Raw genomic sequence first — 24,368 nt, forward strand, 5'->3', positions numbered from 1 at the left:
TCTCAACAGCAGGCTGACAATACAAAATCTTCCCAGCAGAAGGTCTGCCAGAACAACTGCAACCAGTATCTCACAATGCCTGTGGTGGAGCTACTTGGCACAGAAAGCCTGGACCATGGGCAGTGCTCAGGCAGCTCCGTGTGCATCCACGGATCTGGATCAACTGTGTGCACTTCCATAAGGCCACAGCCTAAAACTTGAACTCTGCACTCAAGTCAAACAGTTTATCTTATCTCAAATCAGGGGCATCACCAACACCAACAAATCCCTCCCTGAGCCCCGTAATCAGCTGCCACAGAAGGCTCTGCAGGGTCACCCTCTTGCCTCCAGTCTGCAGCCAGCGCTAAACAGCTCTGAGACACTCTGCCTTCAACGGGAGCTTCCACCTCTGCTGTGTCATATCCCCCTGTGTGAGAGCCCAGGGGAACTGCACAGGATGTAGAAACCAGCACCAAAACCGAAAGGAGTAACACAAGATCGAGTTCAGATTCCCCTCTACAGAGCTACAAACCCAAGAAACCTAGGAAAAGACAGAAAAGGTTAGTGGGGAAGAACATGCTTGTCAGTACAGGTAGGCAAGACATATATCTTTATAGGCACACCCTGAGGATATGAAACAATACTTAATTACTGTGAAAGTAAATTAAAAAATGGAAGGCAGTTAGAGTTCAAACAGAAACAGAACTAGCTACCATATATTAGTAGAGAAATTACTAGATATTTATCAGCTTTCAAACAGAGAGACTCAGCTAACTTCCAGCAGCATGGCTGTGCACTGCAGTTGGGACAGCAGCACATTAGAGGCCACAGCTTGCCAGTGACTGATGGACTGCGACAGGAGCTGAGTGGGTACCCTGAAGTGTGCTGGTTGCACACATCCTACAGGCAGCCTCATACCCAAATAAGAGTTGGCTTGAGTCGATCTTCCTTTATCCACCATGGCAGCAGCTTCCACAAGCCACACTTACCAACCCATGGCCAAAGCTAGCTACTGGAAAAAGCATTCCACGAGGTGTCCACCTCGACCTGCCGAGACGGGTAAAAAACACCTGTTACTTTCATACACACAGGGATTATATATATGGTGAGCAGCCTGAGAGTAAAACAGTCCTATTTTACAAAACAAATTAAAGGCCCTGCACAGCCTTTAGGGCTAGCGCCTCAAATTGTCTGCGGTAATAGACAGCTTGGGAAAAGCACCTCCCTTTCATCATCCTAAAACACCCACACTAGGCATGGAGAAAGAACGAGCACTAGAGGTATGCAAGCTACTTGGTATTGGAAACCTAAAATTTCCTTGAAAGTGATACAAAGAAAGAAAGAAATTCACAATGCACACATATTGGAGATTGAAACGCATATTCTCAGAGAAATCAGCAAGTTAACAAGGCAGGAACTGAACTTTGTTCTTATGACAGTTGAGTATCACTCTGCAAAATGACCCTGCTGCCTTCCTTAAGCAGAGGCCTGAGCAGTGCAGGCTCCCTTCAGGGATTACTGTGCGTTCAATAACACCTGCAGTCTGAAAAGTTTGACTGCACGGGCAAGGAAGAACAGGTCAGGTGTTTACTGCTTTTTCTTTTGTTGCCTAGAGTCACGCATGATTCACAGAGGGCAAGTCAGATTCATCAGATGAGCCCATGGGAAGATCCTCTTCCTAAAGGTTACAGAAAGCTAAACATAACCACGGCAGAAAAAAGAGAACGGATTGCACAAAGAGCTAAAACAACCTTGTACCAGAACTACGTTACTGCCCAAATCCAAGTGTCCTTCACATTCCCACTAGAAACACTCACTATATTTAAAGTGATTTATATCTAAAAGTCACAGCAAAACACCAAGGCTGAGCACTGATATCAGCTGCCGAGTTAAAGAATGTACTTCTCACCATCCAAAATCCCCTCCTACTTACGTGATCTTCTTCTGTAATTGGAATAAATTAACCCCTAAGAAAAAGCAGCTCTGCCTGGCAGGAGCAGTCGTGAGAGCCACACAGGCACAAAGCACTTGCTGTAGTATTCAAGGGCCCGGTTTGCGGGAGAGACCTTGCTGGGCAGCCGCGTTTTGTAAGATGATAAAAACACGTAAAGCAGACACCGTTAAATTCGGCTAACTTAACTGAATTCTCCATATCACCCGTTTATTTAGGCAGCGGACCACTGAAAACATCGGAGCCTATCTCCACGTACTCTTATCACCTCTGGAGACGGCAAGCTGTGGGAGCCCCGATAAGAGCTATACCCCGGGCCAGCCCCGCTCCCCGCTGCACCCCCGGGCTACCACCAAGCGCCCGGGGGGGCGGAGGGAACCCCGGGCTGGCTCCCGTGCGCTCCGGGGAACCCCGCGTCCAGGGCATCCCCGGCTGCGCCGGGCGGGCAGCGCTGCCCCCGCTCGGCCCGGCTCGGCTCGGCCCGACCCGGCGGGCTGACACCGGCGGCAGCGCCGCCCGGCGCGCCGGGCTCTCCCGCGTCCCGGCCGCGGCAACAGCGGAGCCGCCGCCCGCCCGGCGCACCCGGGGGGCTCCTCCCCCGAGCGCGGCGCCCCGAGCAGCCCGGCAGCCGCCGCCGGCGCCCCCGCCTTTGTCTGTGCCGCGGCCGGCGGCAGCGGGGCCGGGAGCCGGGCTCGCCCGAGCCCCCGGAGCGTGGGCACCGCCGCCCCCCGCCCCGGCCGTGCCCGCTCACCGTCGGAGCTGACGGTGTCGTAGGAGTCGCCGGGGGCGGGCGCCGCGGCCGGCTCCCGGTAGTCCACCCAGCTGAGCCCTTCTACGCTGTCGTACTCGGCGCGGGGCTTGTCCTCCACCGGCACCACGGTGAAGTGCGGCATGGCTGGCGGGGCGGAGAGGGCTCCCCGCGGCACCGCGGCGAGGCAGGCGGGACGCGGCGCGGAGCCGGCGGCGCATTCCTGCCCCGTGCGGTCACTTCCTCTCAGGAAACCGCGCTCCTCAACTCCACCCATTCCAGTGCGAGCGCCGGGGCGGTGCGGATCCCGCCGCCCCCGGGGCCGCCGGCGAGCACCGGGCGCGGGGGCGGGGGTCGCTCCGCCGGGCGGCCGCGCTCAGCAGCGGGGGCGCGGAGGAGGGGCCGGAGGCGGCGAGGCCGGCGAGGAGAAGGGGGAGCCTTCCTCCCGCATTCATCGTGACAGGAGCCGGGCCCGGGGGCGGCGGGAGCGGGGCGGGGCGGGGCGGACGCCCTCCGCCCGCCGCCCTCCCTTGCGGGCGCTGCCGGGCCGCCTGGGGGAGGAAATTTCCCCTCCGCTGTGCCCGGGGCTCCCTCCCTCGCCGCCGCCATTTGCTCGGCAGGAGCGATGCGCGGGGAGCGGCGGCGGGGATGTGGGGCGAGCCCCGGGGATGGGGCCGGGTGGTCCCGGAACGCCCGGAGGGACGGGGTGGCGCGGGCAAGCATCAGCGAGCCAGCCGCGGGCAGGGGACCCGAGAGCCCCGCTGGGCCGGGCGGCCAGAGCACCAGTTCGGGACATCACGGCTCCCAGCAGCCGGCTCCAGCCCGGCGTGGGGCTGGTGGAGCAGGCGGAAGGCGCAGTGGCGCTCGCAGAGCCGGGTGTGCGCATGGTGCCGCCGGTACCGGGCCATGGGCAGCTGTCTCCGCTTCCTGTGCCTGCGGTGGCAGCGCCGTGGTTTCCTTTGTGCTCGCTCTCGGCTCCGGCGGCACGGAAGCCTGTGCGGGGACGTGGCAAGGCCAGGGGAAAGGGGGAGCACGGCAGTGCGGGGAGCGCGGGCAGGGCGCTGCCTGCGGAGATTTGCATGCGGGCCGGGCCCGGGGCTGTTGGAGCTGTATGCAAAGCAGCCCGTTGCTAAGGCAGCAGACGGATGGACTGTGGCCTGCCGCTCGGGCAGGGGCTGCGGAGCCGGGGGACACCATTGTTCGGTCCCACTCTGGAGGCAGAGCGGTGACATCCCCTCGTCCTCTCCGTAAAGCTCGGGGCACGCCAGCCACACAACCTCTTCCCCCCCAATTGCGCAAAATTAGATTTTGCCTTCGCATTTGTAGAAGCTGGCGCCAGCAGTGGGTATCCTGGCCTTCATTTTTAATGTGGTGGCCTTCACATAGAGTTTAAACGTGAATTAGTAGTTGAAAATGCCATTTATTGTCTGCATTTGAAAGCTGGCCTTGACAGTAGAAGGATCTCTTTTTAATGTGTTGTGTAATCATCAGGAAAAAACTCTAGAAAACAGTTTGTGTGTTTTACTGTGGACTGTCAATTCAAACTAGTTCTGTAGGTTTCTGTAGACTAAAGTATTCCCTGATCAAGAAATGGGTGTACAGTGACAAGACATTCCAGCACAGATGTAAGATCTGTCTGCAGATCCCGAAGGAGTCTACAGGAGGATACAAAGCTTAGAGCAGAGGAAGAGGCCAAGGCTGCACCTTTCCTGTTCTCAGAACCACCTTACCGCAGCTTTCGGAGTATGTCCTGCCTTTTTGGCAAAGCACGCCCCAGGTCACTGAGAGGAGGAAAACTTTCTAATGAGCAGGAGAGAGACAAACATGAGGGAGAATGCTTTGTTCACGAGACCTGACTAATAAGTCTACTTTTAATTAGTTGGGGTTTGAAATAAACGTGAAGGATCCATGCTGTGGAGCGACTGCTGCCAAGGGGGTGCAGGTCTCTCAGTTCACTTCACACGAGGTTGCTGCTGGACCACCTCTAGGGCAAGTCAGAGTAATTACACCTCTTGCTATTGATCAGACAGGTGGAAAGACTTCTAAGACTCCCACACTTTCATATAACCCACATTCTGCTTTTGATGCTTTGCTCTGTTGGGGGAAACAACAAGGATCTTCATGTGGCCATGTGTATCCCATAAACAGCCTTATCACTCTGGGAGGAGATTGGGAAAAAAACAACAGAATTTCCTCTATTGGAAGCTCCTAGTTTCTTAAAGACCTAGGGTGAGAGTTTTTTTTTTTCCCCAGTAACCCTAAAATGAACATGTTTGTAAATGTGGTCCCCTGAGATCTATAAAGTTTTACTTGCAATTTCTCTGGGCAAGCAATCATTTTTCCCTCCAGAGGAAAATAGAACGGGCCAAAAATTAGCATTTTCTGGTTTACCCTTGGAATTACATTTCCTTAGCTTTCATGAAAGGTTTGACCTAACAAGCTAAACCCTACCAAGAAAACAGGAAAATTAACTGATAAGGGACAAATAATTCTGTATAGAAAAGGGGCAAGATACTAATTCACCATTAAGCACATTTGTTCATGTTCAGTCATCTTTCCTCTTTTCCACTTTATAAAGCTTTTGAATGAGTGTCTAGTCTAAATAAGCTGGCCTAGAAGAGGGAGACAGGGACTGTAAGAAATAAGTCTCAGAAGTTAATGTTTTTGAAGTCATGCTTATTTAGGAAGAAGTATTAAACTGGGTGCTTCCCTCCCATGGCACGTTTGAAAGCAAATGTGGCAAGGAGACACCACTCTTTAGGCACCAAAACTGCATATATGCCATCACAAAACATTTTAGTATCATAAAATCAGTGGTACTGAAATTGTAACCCATGAGCAGAAAAAGTTAAAAAAAAATTGAGGCTTATGCACATGTACCAGCAACTCCCTTCTCTGGAATGGAAACTATCCAAATGTCCTAGGAGAGAATTGAGCCCTAGGAAGCCATTCAAGTCTATTGAAGCAAAAATATTTCTTTTGTCTAAGGACAAGGGTTCTTTACTGACTTGCAGAAAGATCTTATTTAGAGATGAGAATTTATCTACCCATATCAGCTTTGTTTAGCATCTGGTTTGTAAGAGAACACAATTTCAACCTGGATGATAAACTTTTTTTTTTTTTTCTGATGATTATAAGTGACTGTTACTCAGAATGGTATGAGTGGTCATCATAAGCTCAAAAGTTGTCTGATATGAATATGATGCTGGAATGAAACCAGATGATCTACAGTACTACAGTATTTACCTGAAACAGCATTGCTATCTTCTCATTAAATAAAAGGGATGAAAATTACCTGTTTTTTACAAAGCTAAATAGAATTTGGGATTATGGTTTCATACGGGTACAGACTGGTCAATGAAAACAAAAAGCAGAGACAATAATTTTAATTTCTTTTTTTTTTTCATTCTTCTACACACCCCACTCTAATATCAACAGAAAAAAACTGCACTTCTGAGAAAAAAGCCTGGTGATTTCACAGCAAAAAACAATGAGTTCAGCTCTGCAGAATCTTCATAGAAGGCTTATTAGAAGAGAAAAGGTCTGTATTTTCAATACTCTAGTGTACATTTACAGCATCAATGAAATCAGCAGCCTAAAGATCAGCAAATCCATCATCTCCCCTCTGATACACAACCAGGAACTACTTTTAGATTGGTTCTAACTACAAATCATGTAATCAAAGACACAGTTCAGTTCTTCATTAGTAAGCCGCTGGATATTTGTGAACTGCCTCAAGCAGGTAAAGCTTCCAGCTGAAAGGTCAGTTCCCTTCCATGGCAGACAACTGTGCTGTTCAACTCAAAGGCTGTGTGAGAGACTCTGAGTCTTCCAGAAGGGTATTTTAGTAAACTGCTGTGGAGCCTGATATAAATCCTCAGGGCAGGCAAGTGAGGTCAAGTTTGCCTTGAACACTTTTTACTGCAGGTGACCACCTCTGAAGCATTAAAAAAGGAGCTTGGCTTTTACAGCCCAGCGTGAGACAGTGACTGCACACATCCTCAGCTGTCAGACAGGCTTGGCTCATGTGTGCAGGGAGTTTCATCCCTTCCCTGGCTGTCAGTGCTCAGAGGTTCCCCTGTGGTGCTCATACAGCCATCCTAGGAGAGAGTGAGCACAGAATTACCATCAGTGTTAGCACTTACAAGGTTCAGCCCTCACAAGGGATGAGGTATACACGTTGGAAGGACCTGGTACACAAGCTCTGGAGTGTTGTTAACTTCTAGATTTGCAACATGTGATGTTAACCTCAATCAAACAACAAAAAGCAGCATCATTTCAGTTCCTTCTCAAAGCAAGTAATTTCTCATCTGTTTATAGACACAGCACCTGAAACTCTGTTTGAGGACAGCTTTTCTTATCTTCCTTTCTTCCTGAATTTCATAGAGAAACAGCTAATCTTAAATAGTTTTGTTTTTTCTAACTAGGAGAATCAAGACCAAGTGAAAAGTATCATCTGTAGAAATAAGTCATAACATTTCAATTCAGATATAATTTTTTTAATTCATCTCTAAAATTGCGTTGCCCCTACTACAACAGGGAATCTGTGACTGTTATTGCTTTGAAAGATTTTTCCCACTAGAGTTGAACTTGGGTGACAAATAGCCAAGAGCTGACCGTCTTAAAATAACAAAACAAAATTCACCACTGCCAAGGTACAGTTTCCCAGGACATCAGGCTTGGCAGGAATTCTGCCAGTTCGTGGCCAGCATTTCACCACAGTGAACTTTGGTTTTCAGCACATTCCTGCTTCTCCACATGTGAGGATCACTCCAGCCTTGTGGACGAAGCAGGCTGGAACTGGCAAACCTGGCTGTAAAGGTTTCTCACTCATAAAGACCAGGATCCAGTTCCCATGGCAAGGACAGGCAGTGGCTGGAAGAGGTCCTTTGGGGAGGACCTCGACATGAGCATCCATGTGATAGGTGCTTGTAGGAGGTGCAATGTGCAGTCCTCCACAGGCCATTTCCAGGAGAAAAGGCCACATCCTAGCAAGACAGGAGCTCTTCTGCTAAACACAACTGAAAATCTTGCTGTTTTGCTAGAAAACATATCACAGCTTAAACATTAAAAGACCACAAGAGGACACTATGGTGCCACTTACCTTCAAAGTTTATTTACTTTAAGGAACTTCTGCTTCATTTGTGAAATTGTTTATAACTGCATTTGATACACGGAATAGCCATTTCTACAAAGAAACCTTAATCTCATCTTTAGAAACTGGAAAGTTGCTTAGTCTTTGAGATAGCATTTCTTCCCTACTCACCCACGTTCTGCACATTCAAATAAGAATTGTATCAAGGTTTTCTATAACAAACTTGTAAAACATGGCAGTAATTTTTAGTGTAGAATTAGGATGCTGGAAAAAATCCTACTCGATCAACTTTCAGATCAGTTACATTTTTAGCATGGGTAGATTTGTTATGGTCTATTTAATTTTTAATAAAGGGCTCAGAGAAGAAACTGAGCACAGGCCTAGACAAGAGTCATGAGATGATGTGTTTATCTACAGGAGGAAACTCAGGAAGATTAATCCAAATCCAAAGCTGTATTAAACTTTTTACAAATATTTGTATTCCGGTCTAAAGGAACCTCCTTTTGAATTGTGTGATGAAACTTGTATTAGCTTCAGTTTTTATCTCACTTAGTTTGATCTTTATTTCTCAGCAACAACCCTCAGGGGAACTTGAATTCCTGTTTCCTGGGCTTTATGTTTTCCTTTAATTGCAGAATCGACAAAAGAAATGTTTTATGAAAACAGACCAGGTGCTGAGAAAGGGCTTCAGAGGAAAATACCCATTATGCAGAGGAAAGAACCATCTTAATGGAGTTTATAAAACAATCTGGGGAGAAGCCACAGCAAAAGAGCAAAATTAAGTGCCCTCTCATTTGAGTTCTGATTATTAGGACCAGAGCCTTAGTTAGAAGCAGCAACGTTTTTCTGTTGTAAGATAAATTCTGAACCTTGTTTACTTAGCTTGTTTCTTTTTTCCCCTCCACTATTTGTTGTCTCATGACAGAAGCAACTGAACCAAGTCCAATACCTCTCTGCGGTCACAGTTTTGGAAGGAGGGGTTTGTTGTTGCTTTTGCTTTGGGGGAAAAAAAAAGTCATAATGAAGTTATAAATAAACATGAAGGTTAGAGAGGAATATTTTTCATTTCTCTGGTGTCAGAAGATTTAAAAAATTATAATAGCAGCAAATAACCATTCCCATGTCAAGTTGTTCTATGTGGATGTAAGGCTCTTAGATAAGACAGTGAGACAAAAAAATCTAGACCAGATTTAAAAAAAAAAGGGAAGAAAAAAAGAAAAATATAATTCTTGAACCACTGAATCAAACCTTCCAGAACAGTCTGAGTAGGGTCATCCAGGATCACAGTCTATCCTGAAAATAGTTCAGCAGAACAACTAAAATACTGCTCTGGGTCTGCAAATTAAATCCAACAAATCTTAAGAGCAAATGAAAGCCACTATTAGTGGGAAGAATCTTCTGGTTATTTAATTCTTTTGTAGTTTAAACATGTCACATTTTCAGAATTTGAAGCAAATTTGATCATTTCCATATGTATAAATCCAGAGAAGAGCAAACAGAACTGCTGCTTTCAATAGCGAATGGAAGAAATCCAAGTTGCTGCAGTCTCACTCTGCTTTTTCACTCCTCCCCTAACCATGGGCACGGTTAACCCAATCACTGACACGATCGGCAGGAAACTCATCCCTTGAAGGAGGAAAAGTTTTCTGCAAGACCAGCTCGCTGAACCAGCTTATACAGACACCAGTGCTGTCTCAAGGAACAGGGGAGACAACGTGGAGCCAGGGACCGAGCAGAGCAGCAGCCACAGTGTCACAAACAGCTGGGGCACCGCTCACTCCTCACTCCAGAACGGGACAGGGATGCCACGCCTGGCTTTGCCAAGTTGATTCTGTGGTGGATATGCCCACTGAACCTTAGGTGTAAAATCAAACACAGTTAATAAACTCATATCCATGTAGATGATTAGACCTAATGTACAATGTTTGCTGACCTTGAAACAGAGAAATGTGCTGGCGCGTTGCTTGAGCAACTCAATGACGTGTAAGAAGGGATGTTGATTTGAAGCACAGCTGAGCAGTTTGTGTCCAATGTAAAACATGCAGGAGTCCTTCCATGGCCCAGACAAGTCACTTGCTGGGTGGAAGTTTGATGCAGGAACTGAACTACTCAGATTTTAGGTGACAGGACTGTCACGTGCGTCAGAGCAGCAGCAGACTTTGGAGGTTTGGTTTCTAGCATCACCATTTGCCCAGATGAGACAACTCAGAACTGAAGTTATTTATTTCTGAGGATGCTACAGTCCATTAGTCAGGAAAAGGATAGTACTAGGGAAAGGGCCCTGGCGCCAACCTTTTAGAACCAAATCAATAGTCTGCATCAATATTATGCCTGTAGTTCTTGGCTGTTCATATCACATATGTAAAAACATGAGCCTTCAATTTTTTAAGATGCCTTCAATTTTGGGTCTTTTGAAAATCAGTCTAAGGTGCTTCATAGTACATAGACTTTGAGATTTACAGAAATAGTAATAAATATTTTCAGAATTCATGTTAGCACAACTCATTATTTAGAAGAGGTAAGTCATGACATTTGGCATTTGGCATAAGCCATTTCATTTGGCAGCCAACAAAGCTTATTACAAAGTTTCTATCTCAGTTATATCTGGTACTTCACTGATACCAGCAGCCATAATAGAATCTGTCAGCTGAACTTGAATGCCTTTGAATTACCAATGCAAATGGCTGTTATTAATTGGGGCAGGGCAAAGGCATTCAATTGCAGCATGAATCATCCTCCCATTGGGAGGCAGAAAAAAAAAAAAGTACAATCATTTTATGCTTGAGTTGTTACAAATGCAGGGTTGTGAATACTACAAGTTGCTGTCAAGGCTGGAGACATCAGGACCAGAGTGCAAGGCCACTAGTTTTTCTGAGAGTGGTCACAGCTGTATCTTGCATGATTTTACTTTTGAAATTAATTTCTATTAAGATGCCTTTCTACCATGTTTCAAGTTGTGTGGTTTTGATAGTTTAAGAAAAATAAATTAGCTACATCTGTATTATAAGCTAGAGAACATGGATGATCAGTGCACAAGATTTCATCTGTTGGTTTTGCCTTCTGATTTTGTTTCACACAATCAGCTCATTTGAAGCATTCTGAATTACCATTGTACCTGGAAAAGGGACTTCTAGATCAGGACACATCTGTGAGAAGTGCTGTGAGGCAGAGGTTATCCTAACCCTGATGCAGGCAGCCCACCTGGTTGCCCATATGCCTTGTTCTCCGTGCCTTTGCAGCTTGAGCAGGGATTTGCTGCAGGTCACTCTGTCCTCATGGACTCACTGCAGTGACTGATCCCATCCCATGGGCACTTGCTAGGATGGGTTTGGCAGTATCTGAATTTAGATGAGGCTGCCTGCCTTCATCCAGGATTAAAGCTACTTCAATTTCCTCTGCCTGCCATGGAAGAGGCAACCCTTCCCTCTGTTGTCAACCCAGAGTCCTCGTGACACTCTGGCCTTCTTTCTGCCACAGGGGTGCATGGTTCTTTCAGGGTCTCATGGGCCTCTGAGAACATCTATACTTTTTGTGAGATTACACCAGTATCCTTACACAACTTTAAACAATATTTTATTGAAATTTCATGTCTGTGCTTTGCCACAAGGTTACAAGTTACTCATTGCACAAGCAGCCAACAAATAAGTGCAATATATTACAGATAAGACAAGTCACATAAAATTTAGATATAAAATTTTACGTATCTTTCAGAAAAGGAATATATATCTTTTAGTCCATGCTGTAGTATGGGAAGGTAAAAAAAAGTAAAGATTAGCAGGCAGTAAAGTGACAACACGGTATAAAGAAAACAGCTGGAAGGAGTAAAGAAGCTTCTTACATTTTGTGTAAGGAAAGAAATATCAGAGTACTAGTTCAGAGAAAAGAGACCATGGATGGCAGTTTTCCAATGGCTTATGAACCTATGAGAAGAAGTACTGATGGGAATTAAACATTTGCCCTATTGAATTCATCCTTTTACCAGCAAAACTTGTTCTGATAATAGTCAAGCAATATCAGGGAGGCCAGGCTTCTGAATCAGTTATTCCCTTTTCTACATGCATATCCAGGATCAGTATTTATTGAGAAACTATTCTCTAAAAGTTGGCTTGTGTACAACTAGATTGTTGTACACATGATTTGTAAAGAATTTGGTAACATACAGAAGTATAATTAGAATATATTTATCCAGGAGACCATCTTATCAAAAGAGTTAATGAAGCTTGATTTTGTAGCTATAAAAGAACAGGGTCCTTCCAGAAACTGTACTTGTACACAGAGTGCAGAAATGGATGGTGGGAGCAGTCTCAAATTCCTCTAGAGAAAAACTAATGTGCTGGTTTTTCATCCTGTTGATGCTCAGTTTTCTCTTTCAGTTGTTAAATACTTTGTGTGTTTACAAATGCTTTCCTTAGATCAATTACAGGGCTTTTATTCTACACTAAGGCTAAATTCTGTAGATGTCATATCAGTAAATAAAAGATTGGTGTCATAAAATCACAATTAAGAGCAAGTATCGTGGGAAAACATTTACCAGCAAGCTCTGGAAAGTGACCATACAGAGATGTGGTGCTGCCATCTTATAATTTCATAATGAATCTCAGTATATTTGACTAAAATGTCAATTTTGAGCCTACAAAGAACAGGCCTATTTCAAAATATGCTTTTCTCTGCAACAGGAGCTTCTAACCTCACATACCTTGTGTATTTCAAAACGTTTTCCAAAGGCCAAAACAGCCGAATTATAAAAAAACGATTTCTGTCTAATCTCATGTCTATGAATCCACTGGCCATGGTCTGATTTTAGCCAGCTAGAAGAGAAATAAAACAATAAAACATGTTACTGATAAGGATAATTGTTCAAATGTCAAAAAGATTTCCACAACCCTCTTACTAACCAGAATTTCTGACTTGTTCTTGCTCCCATCATCATGAAAATGCTGCAAACAGGCTGTCCTCAAATTAGAGATAAGTATCTATAACATTGCCTGCACCTACACGTAAGAGATCTACCTCCACCCTTCAGTAAGTGTCCAGTTACCCACTGTCCTGGTCAGGGTTCAAAAATTAGAGTTTATTACTGCAGGATAGGTCTCTAAAGCGAGTTATAGGCATGCAGTTTGAATTGGAATAGGCTTGTCACTCATTTTGGCATCTTAAAAAACAAAACCCCAAGCAAACCAAAAAAGCACTCTACTCCATATGGCAGGGGATGATCTTCTCTGAGTAAGCCTGTTGATGTAAGTTGTATGATTTAACAAGAAATAATATTTGAAAACTTCTTGGCACAGATTCTTAATCATAATCTCTAGTTCCTGTGTGGAACTGCTGGTTTTGGACTCCAGTATTTATTCCACAATATGGGTACCAAAAACCAGGCATCTAGTATTACAGAATTTATTCTTTAAATGCGAATATTTTCCATTAACAATATTGTTCCTGGTCTAGCTGAGATGATACAGAATTTATCACTTCAAATTTTACATGCTTTTTCTACATCATTTATAATTTACATGATTTTCAAGTATGCAGATGCATTTATAGAAATTATGATTAAAATTAAATATAGTTTTCCGTTAACAAATCACAGAAAGATAAGTAGTTGCATTGCAGAGTACTCCATAAATCTCTCTCTAGACTCCATAGATCTTATGACACATAATACAGCATTAAACAGGATACAAGTATCAGCCTAAAAGGTTGTGCCGCAGAAGTAAATCCAAAGGACCTGGATGGCTGAGGCTTACGTAGGTCTAGGCGACAGGGATTTTGTACTTCTTGCAGAATTTCACTTTCACCTACGTCCATTTCTGCAAAAGTGTTCCGCACCTACAAAAATTCAAAAGGTTGTCCCTGAAAGCCAGACTGGCACAAGAGCAAAAAGCTTCATGCAGCTAGCAAATTCGATGCTATTTCAAGTTACCCAACCCAAACGGTATTGCAAAAGCACATCTGTATGTGAGGAAATCAACACCATTATTCTGCTGTTTGCATTCCTATGAAACACTTCCCAGAAGTCAGCACAGATACATTACAGGCAAGAGTCACAGGTCTGGCTGTTCTTTGCCTTGGCTCTCTCCACATATGGGGCAAAGAAACTCATGAGCTTTCTTCCCTGAAGCGAGCTCACACTCCCAAGACAGAGCTTCAGCATTTCTAATTTAGAAGGGAAAAAACATTACTAAGTCCCACAGATTGGTTAGGTGTTAGGAATTTGGGCCTCTTCATAATGTCAGTCTGCCACTCAATGAAGTCAGCATTATGTAGATATTTTGGCAGGTTAACTGGAAGAGTACAAATTTCCCTAATTTCTGTTCATCCAACATGCCCAAAAAAGACGAGTGGAAGAAAGGTCACTGAAATATCTGTTGTCTGTAAGGCTTTGTGTGTAATATCTACTTACTTATCCCTGCAAATAAAAGCAGTAGGATGCAAGCAGTCTGGAAGTTTCAGCAGAGGCATTTGTAAAAGTTACCATTGAGGAGACCCCAGTCTTATCCCATCTCCTTCCCTCCTCTCCTCCCTCATCTTTCTGGATTAGCTTCTACCATTTACACTTAGCTGGTTGTGATCTAGTTGTTATGTTTATGGCTTGTTAGTGATCTGGTCATGGCAGAAGCCTTTTGAACAGCAGCCCAATCCTATGACAAGAATTAAATTGATTTGCAGGAGTCAACATTCCTTCCTGCCCCAGCGAACACAGCCAGACTGCGATGCTGGTACATCCGCAGTTTCTCCAAACCATGAAGTGATTCCATTTAGAAGTCACTGATGTGTGCTTATCAGATTACTGCAGAGAGAAAAACTTCCAAAGAGCTTTGTCTGCTCTCTCTCGTTTTCCTTTATGCTGCTAACGCTCTCTTGCCATCTTGGTTTCTTTCCCAGCATTTGGATTTACTGAATTAGGTGCTTACATTCCCTGATATCTCCCTCATTGAACAAAAAAAGCCCTCCAAAACAAAACACATAAAACGAAAAAGAAAACCCAAAGAAAAAACTCGCCCAAAAATAAACAACAGAACACCAACAGTTCCTCTTTCCCTCTTAGTGAGAATCAAGATTCAGTTTGGATTTTAATCTTACATTTTCTACTTCCCTGAAGACACGGAGAAAGTTCTCCCTTAAGACTCCTTTCAGTTCAGTTTCATTCCATCCTCTTCTAAGAAGTTCCTCTACCAAAGCAGGATATTTAGAGACATCTTCCAATCCCTCGGGAAAGCTGTAGGCAAGAGTCACACAAGAGCATTCAACACACATCACTGACAAATTGGCGAGAAAGGTTTTTAAATAGTCTTTTGCACATATTGACTTTTGATGTGAGCTCACTTTGGACCCAATTCTTCCTCTGAGAATTCAGCTGACATAGAGGACTGGGACACAACAAAAGTGTTTTTCTTCACATAGAACCCAATAAACAGAACACAACTGGAATGAATATGCACTTCTATAGATGCTAAACAACAGCATTGGAGGATGTTAGAACAAAAGAGGGAAAAAACCTCAGAAATTCATGTATACATTAATTCACACTTTCCATCTGGCCTTCAGAGTAAGAGAAAACAGCTCCATCACAAGTGTTGGGGCAATCCACTCATGTAACTGAGAACAAAGGGAAACCTACCACACACGATGAGCTCTGGAGTTGCAGGCAATTCTGTGAACTCTGTTGTTTACAAAGTATTTAAAAAACATAGAATAATAATATTGGTTTGAATTAAGCCAATTGTTTAGGCAGTGGGAAGAAACTTATTCAGAACCCTCTAATGAAGAAATAACAAAAAGCAAAACTGATCTATGCCTTGTGGTAATTCTTGTCAGAATAAAAAAAAAAAAATTAGAAATAAAAAGCTGCAAAACCTGCATTAAACAGTGGTTTTAAGTTGTATTTCCATGAGACTTTGACATTGCTTTGAGATAACTAAAATTTTTGTTATTTTTCTGTTCCGTGAGGATCTATGTCTACATTTGTAGCACTGCTTCATGCAGTTCTAGAAAGGAATCATCATGCCCCTCTTTCACAGAATTTGATTTAGTGCTCATTACAAGATAATCTGATACCATTTTTTTAGTCTGCCTTCTTTTTTTCCCTTAAATGAATCAAAACCCACATAATTTAAGGAGCAGATGTCAATGTATTTATTTTACTAACCGTTCCACTCCATCATAGTCAGCACCAATTCCTATCGATTCTGAACCGGCAACTTCCTTTATATGGTCAAAATGATCTGAAAGAAAATATCAAGAAAACAACATCAGCATCTAGCAAAAACAAAATCCACACGTTTTGGCACTGGATAACAGCTCTCCTTAATCGTGGGTTCTTGCTCAAATCCTTTTTAAAAAAGCCAAAAGACATCCCATCAGGGGCAGCAACATTTAAAATAACAACTGCACTGATGAAATGCAAATGAGGAAAGAGACATCATCATCACAGCACGGTCATTCCTAACAAGCAGCCCAATTACACCAATAGAATTTTCATTATCACAGACGTGCCTATGTTTCCCACTCTTAATTACATAGGCTTAAGGTGTTTTCCAGAAAGTAACAACTACTTTGGGATTAATGGTTGTTGGCTCTGTTTGTGAGCATCGTGTCCTCCAGCTACACACACATCTTGTACCTCTTGTTATTGTTTAATGAGTATTAGCTCAAGAAGTGCCTTGAGCTAGGCTAAGGTGTGGATGGAATAAACAAGCAGTGTAATTTACATGACCTTGAAAATGATGCATGCACCAGGAGATTCATAGAACTCATACCAATTCTTAGAACCCACAAAAACTCCAGTGTATTAATATCAAACCTGCAAGGGTAGAAATATTAACAACTTTTCTGCCACAGGCCAGTACATCTGCATTGAAAGTCACCATGATAATTCCCTTGTTCTTCTTCTGAAAGATATGAAGAGACAACAGGTGATGAGTGAACACTCGTGCCCTGCAAACATCATGGCCATCTTATGTAGAATCTTCTACACTCATCCATCAGTGAGAACAGCAACACTAAGTCAAAGTTCAGATGACAACACAAGGCTTTGCCTCCTTGTCCTTTCCCCTGGGTTCATTTTACTTTCATGTAAATTTACTTTCTGAATCAGCAGAAGTGCAGTGACTACATCAAACAAACTCAAGCAGAATTTCAAAGTATTTGCAAACACTTCATGTTTGTAGTCAAAGGCTAAACACAACCCAAAGAAAATGTCTCAGAAGAAATTGTAAGCTGCTTCTCAAGGATCTGCTTCTAAATCAAATTCGGGGATGAGGAGATGGAAAGTAAACATCATGATTTGAATGCGCGTTTGCTGCAGCTCACGCAAATCTTGCCATTAAAACAAAAAACAAAACACCCAAGAAGCAAAACCAACAAATTCCTTCCTCCAAAAACAAACCCAAGAACCATATCACTCACCAGTTGCTGGAGGATATCATCAGGAACATTTCTTGAGTGATTACAAACAGAAAATGCTGACGAGTGGCTGAAAATTACTGGTGCTTTTGAGATATTGAGTGCAGCTTTTGCTGTGGAGTATGAAGTGTGAGATAAATCTATCAGCATACCCAGGCGATTCATCTCCTTTACCACTTCCTAAAACAGATATACAGACAACAGTGTCAGTATTAAGTTTCCTGAAAGGAAGCCATTTAGCTGGTATATGTAAGCAGATAGATTAATTCTGCAGCTGTTAGCTAGTCATAAACATGCTGTGCCTGTATTGGTTTCTATGTACCTATTAATTCATTAGTGATTTATTCACTTATAATTAGCCAGCATGCCACCACATGCTCAAAACTTAGAAAACTTAGTCAATCAAAAAAAAAGTTATTGGAAGTAGTATTCACATCTTGTTGCTTGTACATATGAATTCATACATCTTATCTGTATTAAAACAATTGTAATTAAATCTAACACTTCTTTTACCTTAAGAAACATCACAGGGAATTTGGTTTGACTAAATCCTGATCACCTCCTAACTATCAAGAACTTCCAGTTATTAATTTTTAATGACAATTTGCTTTTGAGAAGATAAGGTCAGAAGTTGTTAGTTGCATGGCAGATTGCCCAGATTAGCATTTGAAAGAGATCCTTACTTGGCCAAATGCAGTCAGACCAATAACACTAGGATAAAAGTTGTGTATTCCTTTAGATGATGATTCAGACCTTAAAAAAGGGAGTGGGGGAGAAGAAACATCATATTATTCTTGAGAATACAGTATCAGCAGCTGAAAACTCTTAACACTACAGGCAAGAAAAATTATTACAATGTCACATAGCCAAATGTGGGGATAATGAGCTACATAACAGGTGTCCTGTTCAGGCAGTGCTTTTTATGTTCATAACTGCTTTCAGGTCCACTAATGTTGATGTTTGTGAAGAAATTTAAGACAAGCAGATTGTCAAGTGTCCAAGTTATGATCGTAACAAGTGCTTCATAACCTATGCAGTCTCCTACTGTACACATGGTAAATGATTTATCCCCAAAACCTATCACCTTGATTTGGTTCAAAGTCTTTCACAGGATAAGTTTGTGTCTGAATCTACAGTTCTCCCATCATGCAGCTGCCACTCCTTTGCATTAGACAGTCACACAAAAATATGCACAACAGTTACCAAGGAGTGTTGCAGGAGTGTGTTAAAGTCATGTAACGAACACCCAAGTCATAGTACATCCTCAGTGTTGCCAAACTGCTGTCAATGGAGTGGCCACCTTCAATTCCAATCAAACATGCAATCCTTCTGCTGTCAGAGATACCTGGAAAACACAAAGAGAGATCATTCCAAAGTAATTCCATGAAAGATAAGAAGCAGAACTACCGAGCAGCAATGGTTTGTGTAAATTGCAAGCAATAATAAAGACATTTGCACAGAATTGGAGATTACAAAGTGCATGTTTATATGGCAGATTTTCTCCTGACTGCGGTGGACCAGGGCTGTGCACAGTCAGTGGTTGTGGTCCAGAGGAAATGTTGAAGTTACTCTTTAAAGCAGGGTAACTTGTCTGGTTGCATCTCTCTGCACATACCACCTGCAATCACATTTTTAAAAAATTCTTTTACAAGAAGGATCATCACCTTGGGAAGTCAACACAAGTTCCAGCTCTTCATAGCTGTTACACATCCTCTTGACAACATCGATTTGCTCCAAGGTCAGGCGCACAGCATCCTTGTTCTGAGCGCTGCAAAGAACATACACTGACCAAAACTGAAAGAGACATTGACAAGTAAACCAGATAACCTGTGTTTTGGCTTAGAAACTTCTGTTTGCTCATAATTCAGGAGCACAGACCAAAATCACTTCCTGTACTTTACAAAGGAGTTGCCACTATAGCTTTTTCCCCAAAGAAAGAGTTATGGTGCAAGACAAAATATGATTAAGGCCTCCTGATACGCTCAGCTACTCCACAGTACATGCAGGAAAGCTTCCTTTAATTTATATATTACATACGAAATGCTGTTATTTTGACTAAAAGTACCTGAATTATAAAACGCAAACTTTTGAAACACAACTGTCATGAAAGTCATGAAGGAGTGTCTGTGGCTTTTCAGTTCTATTATTTTTTTCTTTTTCAACATAAAGAACCAAAATCAGGCCTAGAAGTACTTTTGTGGCTGGGAAGGAGGTAAATGTAGTCTAAGTCTCACCACCACAGCAGTACATACCTGAGCTCCCACATAACCAGCCTGGAGTTTCACAAGGTTTGTGTGGGTCATGTTGAGTTCTCTTAAGTTGACTCTACTGAGTCTATTTTGGTAAAGTATTCTCAGCTGCAGTACAAAGTCATTGTGGCTGGAATGGAAAACAAATAGGCCTTGTGAGGAATAGGTTGTTCCCTTTCTAACGCAAGTGTAATCCCATCCACTGTTTGTAGTCCCTTAGACCATTAATTGCAACAATCCTTGCAGCAACTGATGCCTAAAAGTCACTCTGCTTTTCTGCCTTTTCTGCTTCTCACCCCATCCCACCGGCGAGCACGCTGGGGGTGTGCGAGAAGTTGGGAGTGGACGCAGCTGAGACAGCTGACCCCAGCTGGCCAGAGCCTAGGAGTCCAGACCATATGAGTCATGCTCAGCATATAAAGTTGGGGAGAAGAAGTAAGGCAGGGAACATTCAGGATCATGATGTTTATCTTTCCAAGAAAGTGTTATGTGTGATGGAGCCCTGCTTCCTGTGGATGGCTGAACAACTTAGTCATGGGAAGTCGTGGATTAATTCCTTATTGTGCTTTGTTTGTGCGTGGCTTTTGCTTTCCTTATTAAGCTGTTTTGTCTCAACTCACAAGTTTTCTCTTTTCTGATCCTCTTCCTCAGCCCGCCAGAGGGACAAGTGAGCAGGGCCTGTGTGGGGCTCAGTTGCCAGCTGGGGTTAAACTGGCCAGAGATTCACAACGGTGTTTAGAATAACACAACCCTACATTAAGAACCCTCTGAAACAAAATTCCTTCCCAGTTTATCACTGCAACAGTATCTCAGTGCTACGTGCTCCTAACAGCCCATGTCTCTGCTGATCTACACACTTCAGCATTTCCTCCTCACTTGCAAGGATTCACAAAGAGGCTTTAGTTGAACATATTTTATATACCCATCGATCAAACGTGCATCTTGCATCAGCTCAATAGCTCTTTCTCTCATTGAGTTCTCACAGCTGAACAGCACAATATTAGAGAACAACATCAGCAGCCACAACAGCTTTGCCGTATTTATCATCATTTCCATTTTCCAGTGGAACAAGTGCTAGAGCACAGAGATACCACAATTGTTCACTGATAACAATGAAACAGCAAAATTTCCAGTCTGCAGAGGCTGTAGGCTTAACAGTGCAGGGCTGAATGCCCCTCCTTCTGGTAAGGCTGGTGTGAATTCTGGAGGAGGAAAGGAAAAAAACCAAATAAATAATAGTAAACAGAAGGGAAGGTACCACTGGAAACTCTGAAACTGCTACACTCTCTCTAAGATTTTAGGGTCTCTGGCTATGGTGCTCTTTTATGTACGACCTCTTTTTAAACTCTGCTGCTGCCACCAGCTCAGTGCTGAAGAGAACCAACTGCTCAGTCAGAGCTGGCAGACTGAGCCTGCTACACCCTGGACTCACACCTCCCAAAAACAGCTTCAAAAGAGCAGGAGATATTTTTTCATTATATTAACTTGCTTGTTCTCTTTCTGTGGGAAACCTCACACTGAAATAAGCACTGAAACATTTTTCTGAGAAAGCTGAGAAGTGAACTGGTGCTGAGTAAACTGTCTTCTCAAAACACACGGAACATCAGATGGGATGAAAGGAACAGTGACTGCTAGAAACACAATCATCCTCAAAAGCCTTCCCCCAGTAGCGATACAGTCTTAGAATAGAGGTTTTCTGCCACAAACATGCATCAGAAATATACATGCATTGTGGGGCCCAAATACTTTAGTGGCACAGCATGTCTGCAAAACCATAAAGATTAGAGAGCAATCAGAAGATGTTTCTTTTCTGCTCTTTGGCAACCATAGAGATTTCCTTCAAATGTCAAAGCTCAAATACTGACTTACCCTTTTACCACAAAAGCAGTCTTTGTTCCCACAGGGGGAAAAAATCTTTGTGTCTCTAATCTAGAAAATGTTAAATTTGTTTGTGGCAGCTCTGCATGCAAAATGTTAAAAAGAAAAAGTAAAAAAAACTGCCCAAGCAGAAGAATTCTGACAAGTTAGTACCACAAAGGCAAATTAATTTCTCTAGGCATGTTTTGGTTGCAAATTCCGCAAGCCAAAATACAGGACAGATCTGCAGCCTGAATCTCTAGAACTCTGCCAGATCCTGACAAAAGGACTCTAAAGGAAAAACTAAGATTTTATAGCTTATTATCTGCTCTGACCTCATATACATATAGAAGTTTGTATAATGTGTCAGTTAGAATGCTTAGTGAGAAAGTAGCAAACCTTGTTCACACAATAAAATTCTTCTGAGGCTATAAAAACTCATAACTGTTGATTTTGGTCCAAATATTTACAATTTTTTTTCCTGAATACAACAGCAATTTTCAGGAACATTTTTCACCAGGAACTGTGTGTTCTTCCAGTGGTTTAACTGCGCAAATAAATTATTTTTATCCCCACATTACCACATCTCTTTTCAGTGTATGAGTACATAAATGCAGTTCTTTGTAGCTACAAGAATTTTCTGTAGATTTGCTATATCAAAGTATCTTCTCAGTTTCATGCAAAATATTCTTTATACTTTGACAGTAAAAGTCATTTGCCTTTGAAACTGTTGAGGTATAAAAAAAGACTCATAATTAAATCATCATTCAGAGATCAGTACTTGAAAATTGAAGGAGTATTGTAAGCACTACACAAAATTAAGAACATGGCATATTAGCATCCCTATTTGAACAATATTTAAAATACAAAACCCACACAGCTTTTTCCCATGCTGACTGAGCAGAGTTGAGAAGTGGAAGCTGAAATAAGATTTATAGCTTTTCTTTTGTTTATCTAGGGGCTCCTTGGAGCAGTTACCTTCTTCAGATAATACAGCCGGGTCGAAATCCTCATTCCGCTGTGTTGGATACAACAGCTAAAGCTTGGCACTGGATCTGCTTGGCATCACAGCAGCAACCAAGAAACCTCCTCTGTTTCTTTAGCTCGTGTCACAGGCTGCACACACAACAGGCATTTCGAAATTGCCACTTTGTCAGATGCGAGAGCGGAGCTTTCAGCTCAGCTACACCCACGTGGGAGCCCCACAAGGCTCTTGCTGTGCCTTGTTAAAAACCCAGCATTTCCCCCCTCTCGTGGCAGCCTGGCTGTGCAGTCCACAATGCCTCTGTTCACTAGCAGATGATGTGTTAAAATCACTGTTCGCATTGTTCAGAAATAGATGCCTCTCACCACAGAATAATTTAGGTTGGAAGGGGTTTTTGGTGGGATGTCATCTAGTCCAGTCACCTGGTCCCAGGTAAGGTAACTCCAAAGTTAGATCATGTTGCTCAGGACCTCACTCAGTGGAAGTTTTGATATCTTCAGTGAAAAAGATCATACAACCTTTCCAGGCCCCTGTTTCAGTGCTTGCTTATTCACATTGACTACACTTAAGCCAGTAAAGATCTACCTCTTGTGTCTGTACCTCCTGTATTTTATTCAGGACTTACAGTGCCATTGTATTATTTTTGTAGAGGTCAAAATAGTCACAAGCAACTGGTGACCTTTTCAAAAATAATTATGTCTCTGAACCTACTGTGGCTTTTCACTCCCTTTCAAACATGAAAGTTTGGAAACAAAGAAATATATGCAAAACCCTGATGATAGACTTTCACGGGAAGTAAGTTTGCTTATTGGGATTTTTATTTCACTTCGTATTTTTTACTGGAAACCAAAAGGGCATCATGCTTTTGTTTATGGTTCCATTGCGGAGAAATGACCAAGTCTCATGATCAAATCACTCACAGACCTGTTATGCAAGTCACGTCTTAAGTGGAACACACACTCATCATCAATCCTCTAGTTCCCACTAACTGGGAAACTTAAACAGAAACCCCCACATCCCTGGGGATTCTGCTGCACACTGCTCATTTGGCAAACTTCACTCATAAACATTTACTATTTTCTTCTCTGGACTAGAAAACCCTAAACAATACAAATTAGATAACAAGAAAAAAAGACAAATATTTTCTCTTTCTAGTCTCAAGTTTGATCCAGGCCAGAGCCATTATTATGCCTATAGACAGGAAACTATCTTTCATATTGAAAGTAAAGCAGGAATTATCAGATTCAGATTCCTTTTCCATTTATGGTCTAGTTCTAGCCCATATTTCATTGTTAATTTTAAACTTTTCAGATTCTCATCTCTATCTTCCAGACTAATTAAATATCACATACCTTGCAGTTTATTTTTCCCATTTTCTGAATTTTCTCTCCTTGCAAAGTCGAGTTATATCTCTGATCTGATTTCTACCTAAAACTGTTCCCACATGCTTGCAGAAAAACTAAGCTCACCAGCTCCTTGTTCAACAACAGTTTTTGCTGAGCCACTAAGCACCTTCTTGAGCTTTTACCAGCTCACCTCTTTACAGATTCAGCACATAACTGATTTTTAAAGCTGCTAAATGCCAAATGCTTCCTTTGGCTCATAGTGAGGTTTCTTCTATAATTTTATTCCAATAACCCTGGATTAGTGTTAGCAGCTGTCTGTATATTGTAATTCTTACAATGTGGCATTTGTGATGTACATCCTTCCTGCAGAGTTCATCTGGCAGGACTGGTCTCTTAGTAAGTATCCCAAGAGCTATCTTTATTGTCCAGGATGTTGTTACACAGCTGTCTCTCCCTGATAATAGCTATCCCTGTGTTTATACCATGTTATATTCACCTCACACATATTTTGGAGCAAGATGAGAAGCTATAAAATAACTGCAGCACTCACATTCAAATCAGCTGCTGTCAGGAGACAGAGGGAAAACATTATGTGTTGGAACTACTTTTCCCACTAGGAAGGCTTGTTCCAGCCCAGAGCATCTTCATTAATTTCAGTGCTTACCCATCCAAACCACTGATAGTTTTTACTGTCAGCACAGATTGAACTGTAGATGACTGCAGCTGGGAAAGTAGGACTTTGTACATGCAGATGTC

At 42.8% G+C, this 24,368-nt stretch overlaps 2 protein-coding genes across 4 annotated transcripts in view; both read right to left on the bottom strand.

Moving 5' to 3' along the window:
- SLC12A4 (solute carrier family 12 member 4) overlaps positions 1–2,955 on the bottom strand; it is a 45,513-nt gene extending 42,558 nt beyond the window's left edge. Inside the window, exon 1 of the mRNA XM_066194326.1 lies at positions 2,682–2,955. Coding sequence (XP_066050423.1) covers positions 2,682–2,955 — 274 coding nt within the window. The remainder of the gene's footprint in view (positions 1–2,681) is intronic.
- An 8,373-nt stretch (positions 2,956–11,328) lies between these two features.
- On the bottom strand, positions 11,329–22,372 carry LOC136295939 (dipeptidase 2-like). 3 transcript variants are annotated; one of them, XM_066194690.1, is made up of 10 exons: positions 22,260–22,372; positions 19,428–19,554; positions 18,840–18,943; positions 18,379–18,520; positions 17,859–17,928; positions 17,179–17,355; positions 16,574–16,661; positions 15,920–15,995; positions 14,854–14,989; positions 11,329–13,599 (listed from the first exon to the last, which is right to left on the bottom strand). In XM_066194690.1, exons 2-10 carry the CDS (start codon positions 19,439–19,441, stop codon positions 13,420–13,422), a joined length of 987 nt encoding a protein of 328 aa, XP_066050787.1. In that variant the 5' UTR covers positions 19,442–19,554; positions 22,260–22,372; the 3' UTR covers positions 11,329–13,419. The 3 variants fall into 3 exon arrangements, with proteins under 3 accessions (XP_066050787.1, XP_066050786.1, XP_066050785.1); XM_066194689.1 differs by having other exon boundaries at positions 18,840–18,969; XM_066194688.1 differs by lacking the exon at positions 22,260–22,372 and adding an exon at positions 20,347–20,574 and having other exon boundaries at positions 18,840–18,969.
- Positions 22,373–24,368: the final 1,996 nt, after the last annotated feature.

The sequence above is a fragment of the Chamaea fasciata genome, unplaced genomic scaffold, assembly GCF_029207755.1.
Source record: "Chamaea fasciata isolate MVZ Bird 193981 ecotype frontalis unplaced genomic scaffold, bChaFas1.0.hap1 SCAF_12, whole genome shotgun sequence".
NCBI lineage: Eukaryota > Metazoa > Chordata > Aves > Passeriformes > Sylviidae > Chamaea > Chamaea fasciata.

Bases quoted from the DNA above. Each gene is read 5' to 3' on its own strand.
- LOC136295939 (XM_066194688.1), bottom strand. From the start codon at position 20,480: ATGGAAATGATGATAAATACGGCAAAGCTGTTGTGGCTGCTGATGTTG. The intron at 18,970-19,427 runs GTATGTACTGCT...TGTCTCTTTCAG, and splicing joins CTGGTTATGTGGGAGCTCAG to TTTTGGTCAGTGTATGTTCT. The intron at 13,600-14,853 runs GTAAGATTAAAA...GAATTTTTGTAG, and splicing joins TCTTCAGGGAAGTAGAAAAT to GTGCGGAACACTTTTGCAGA.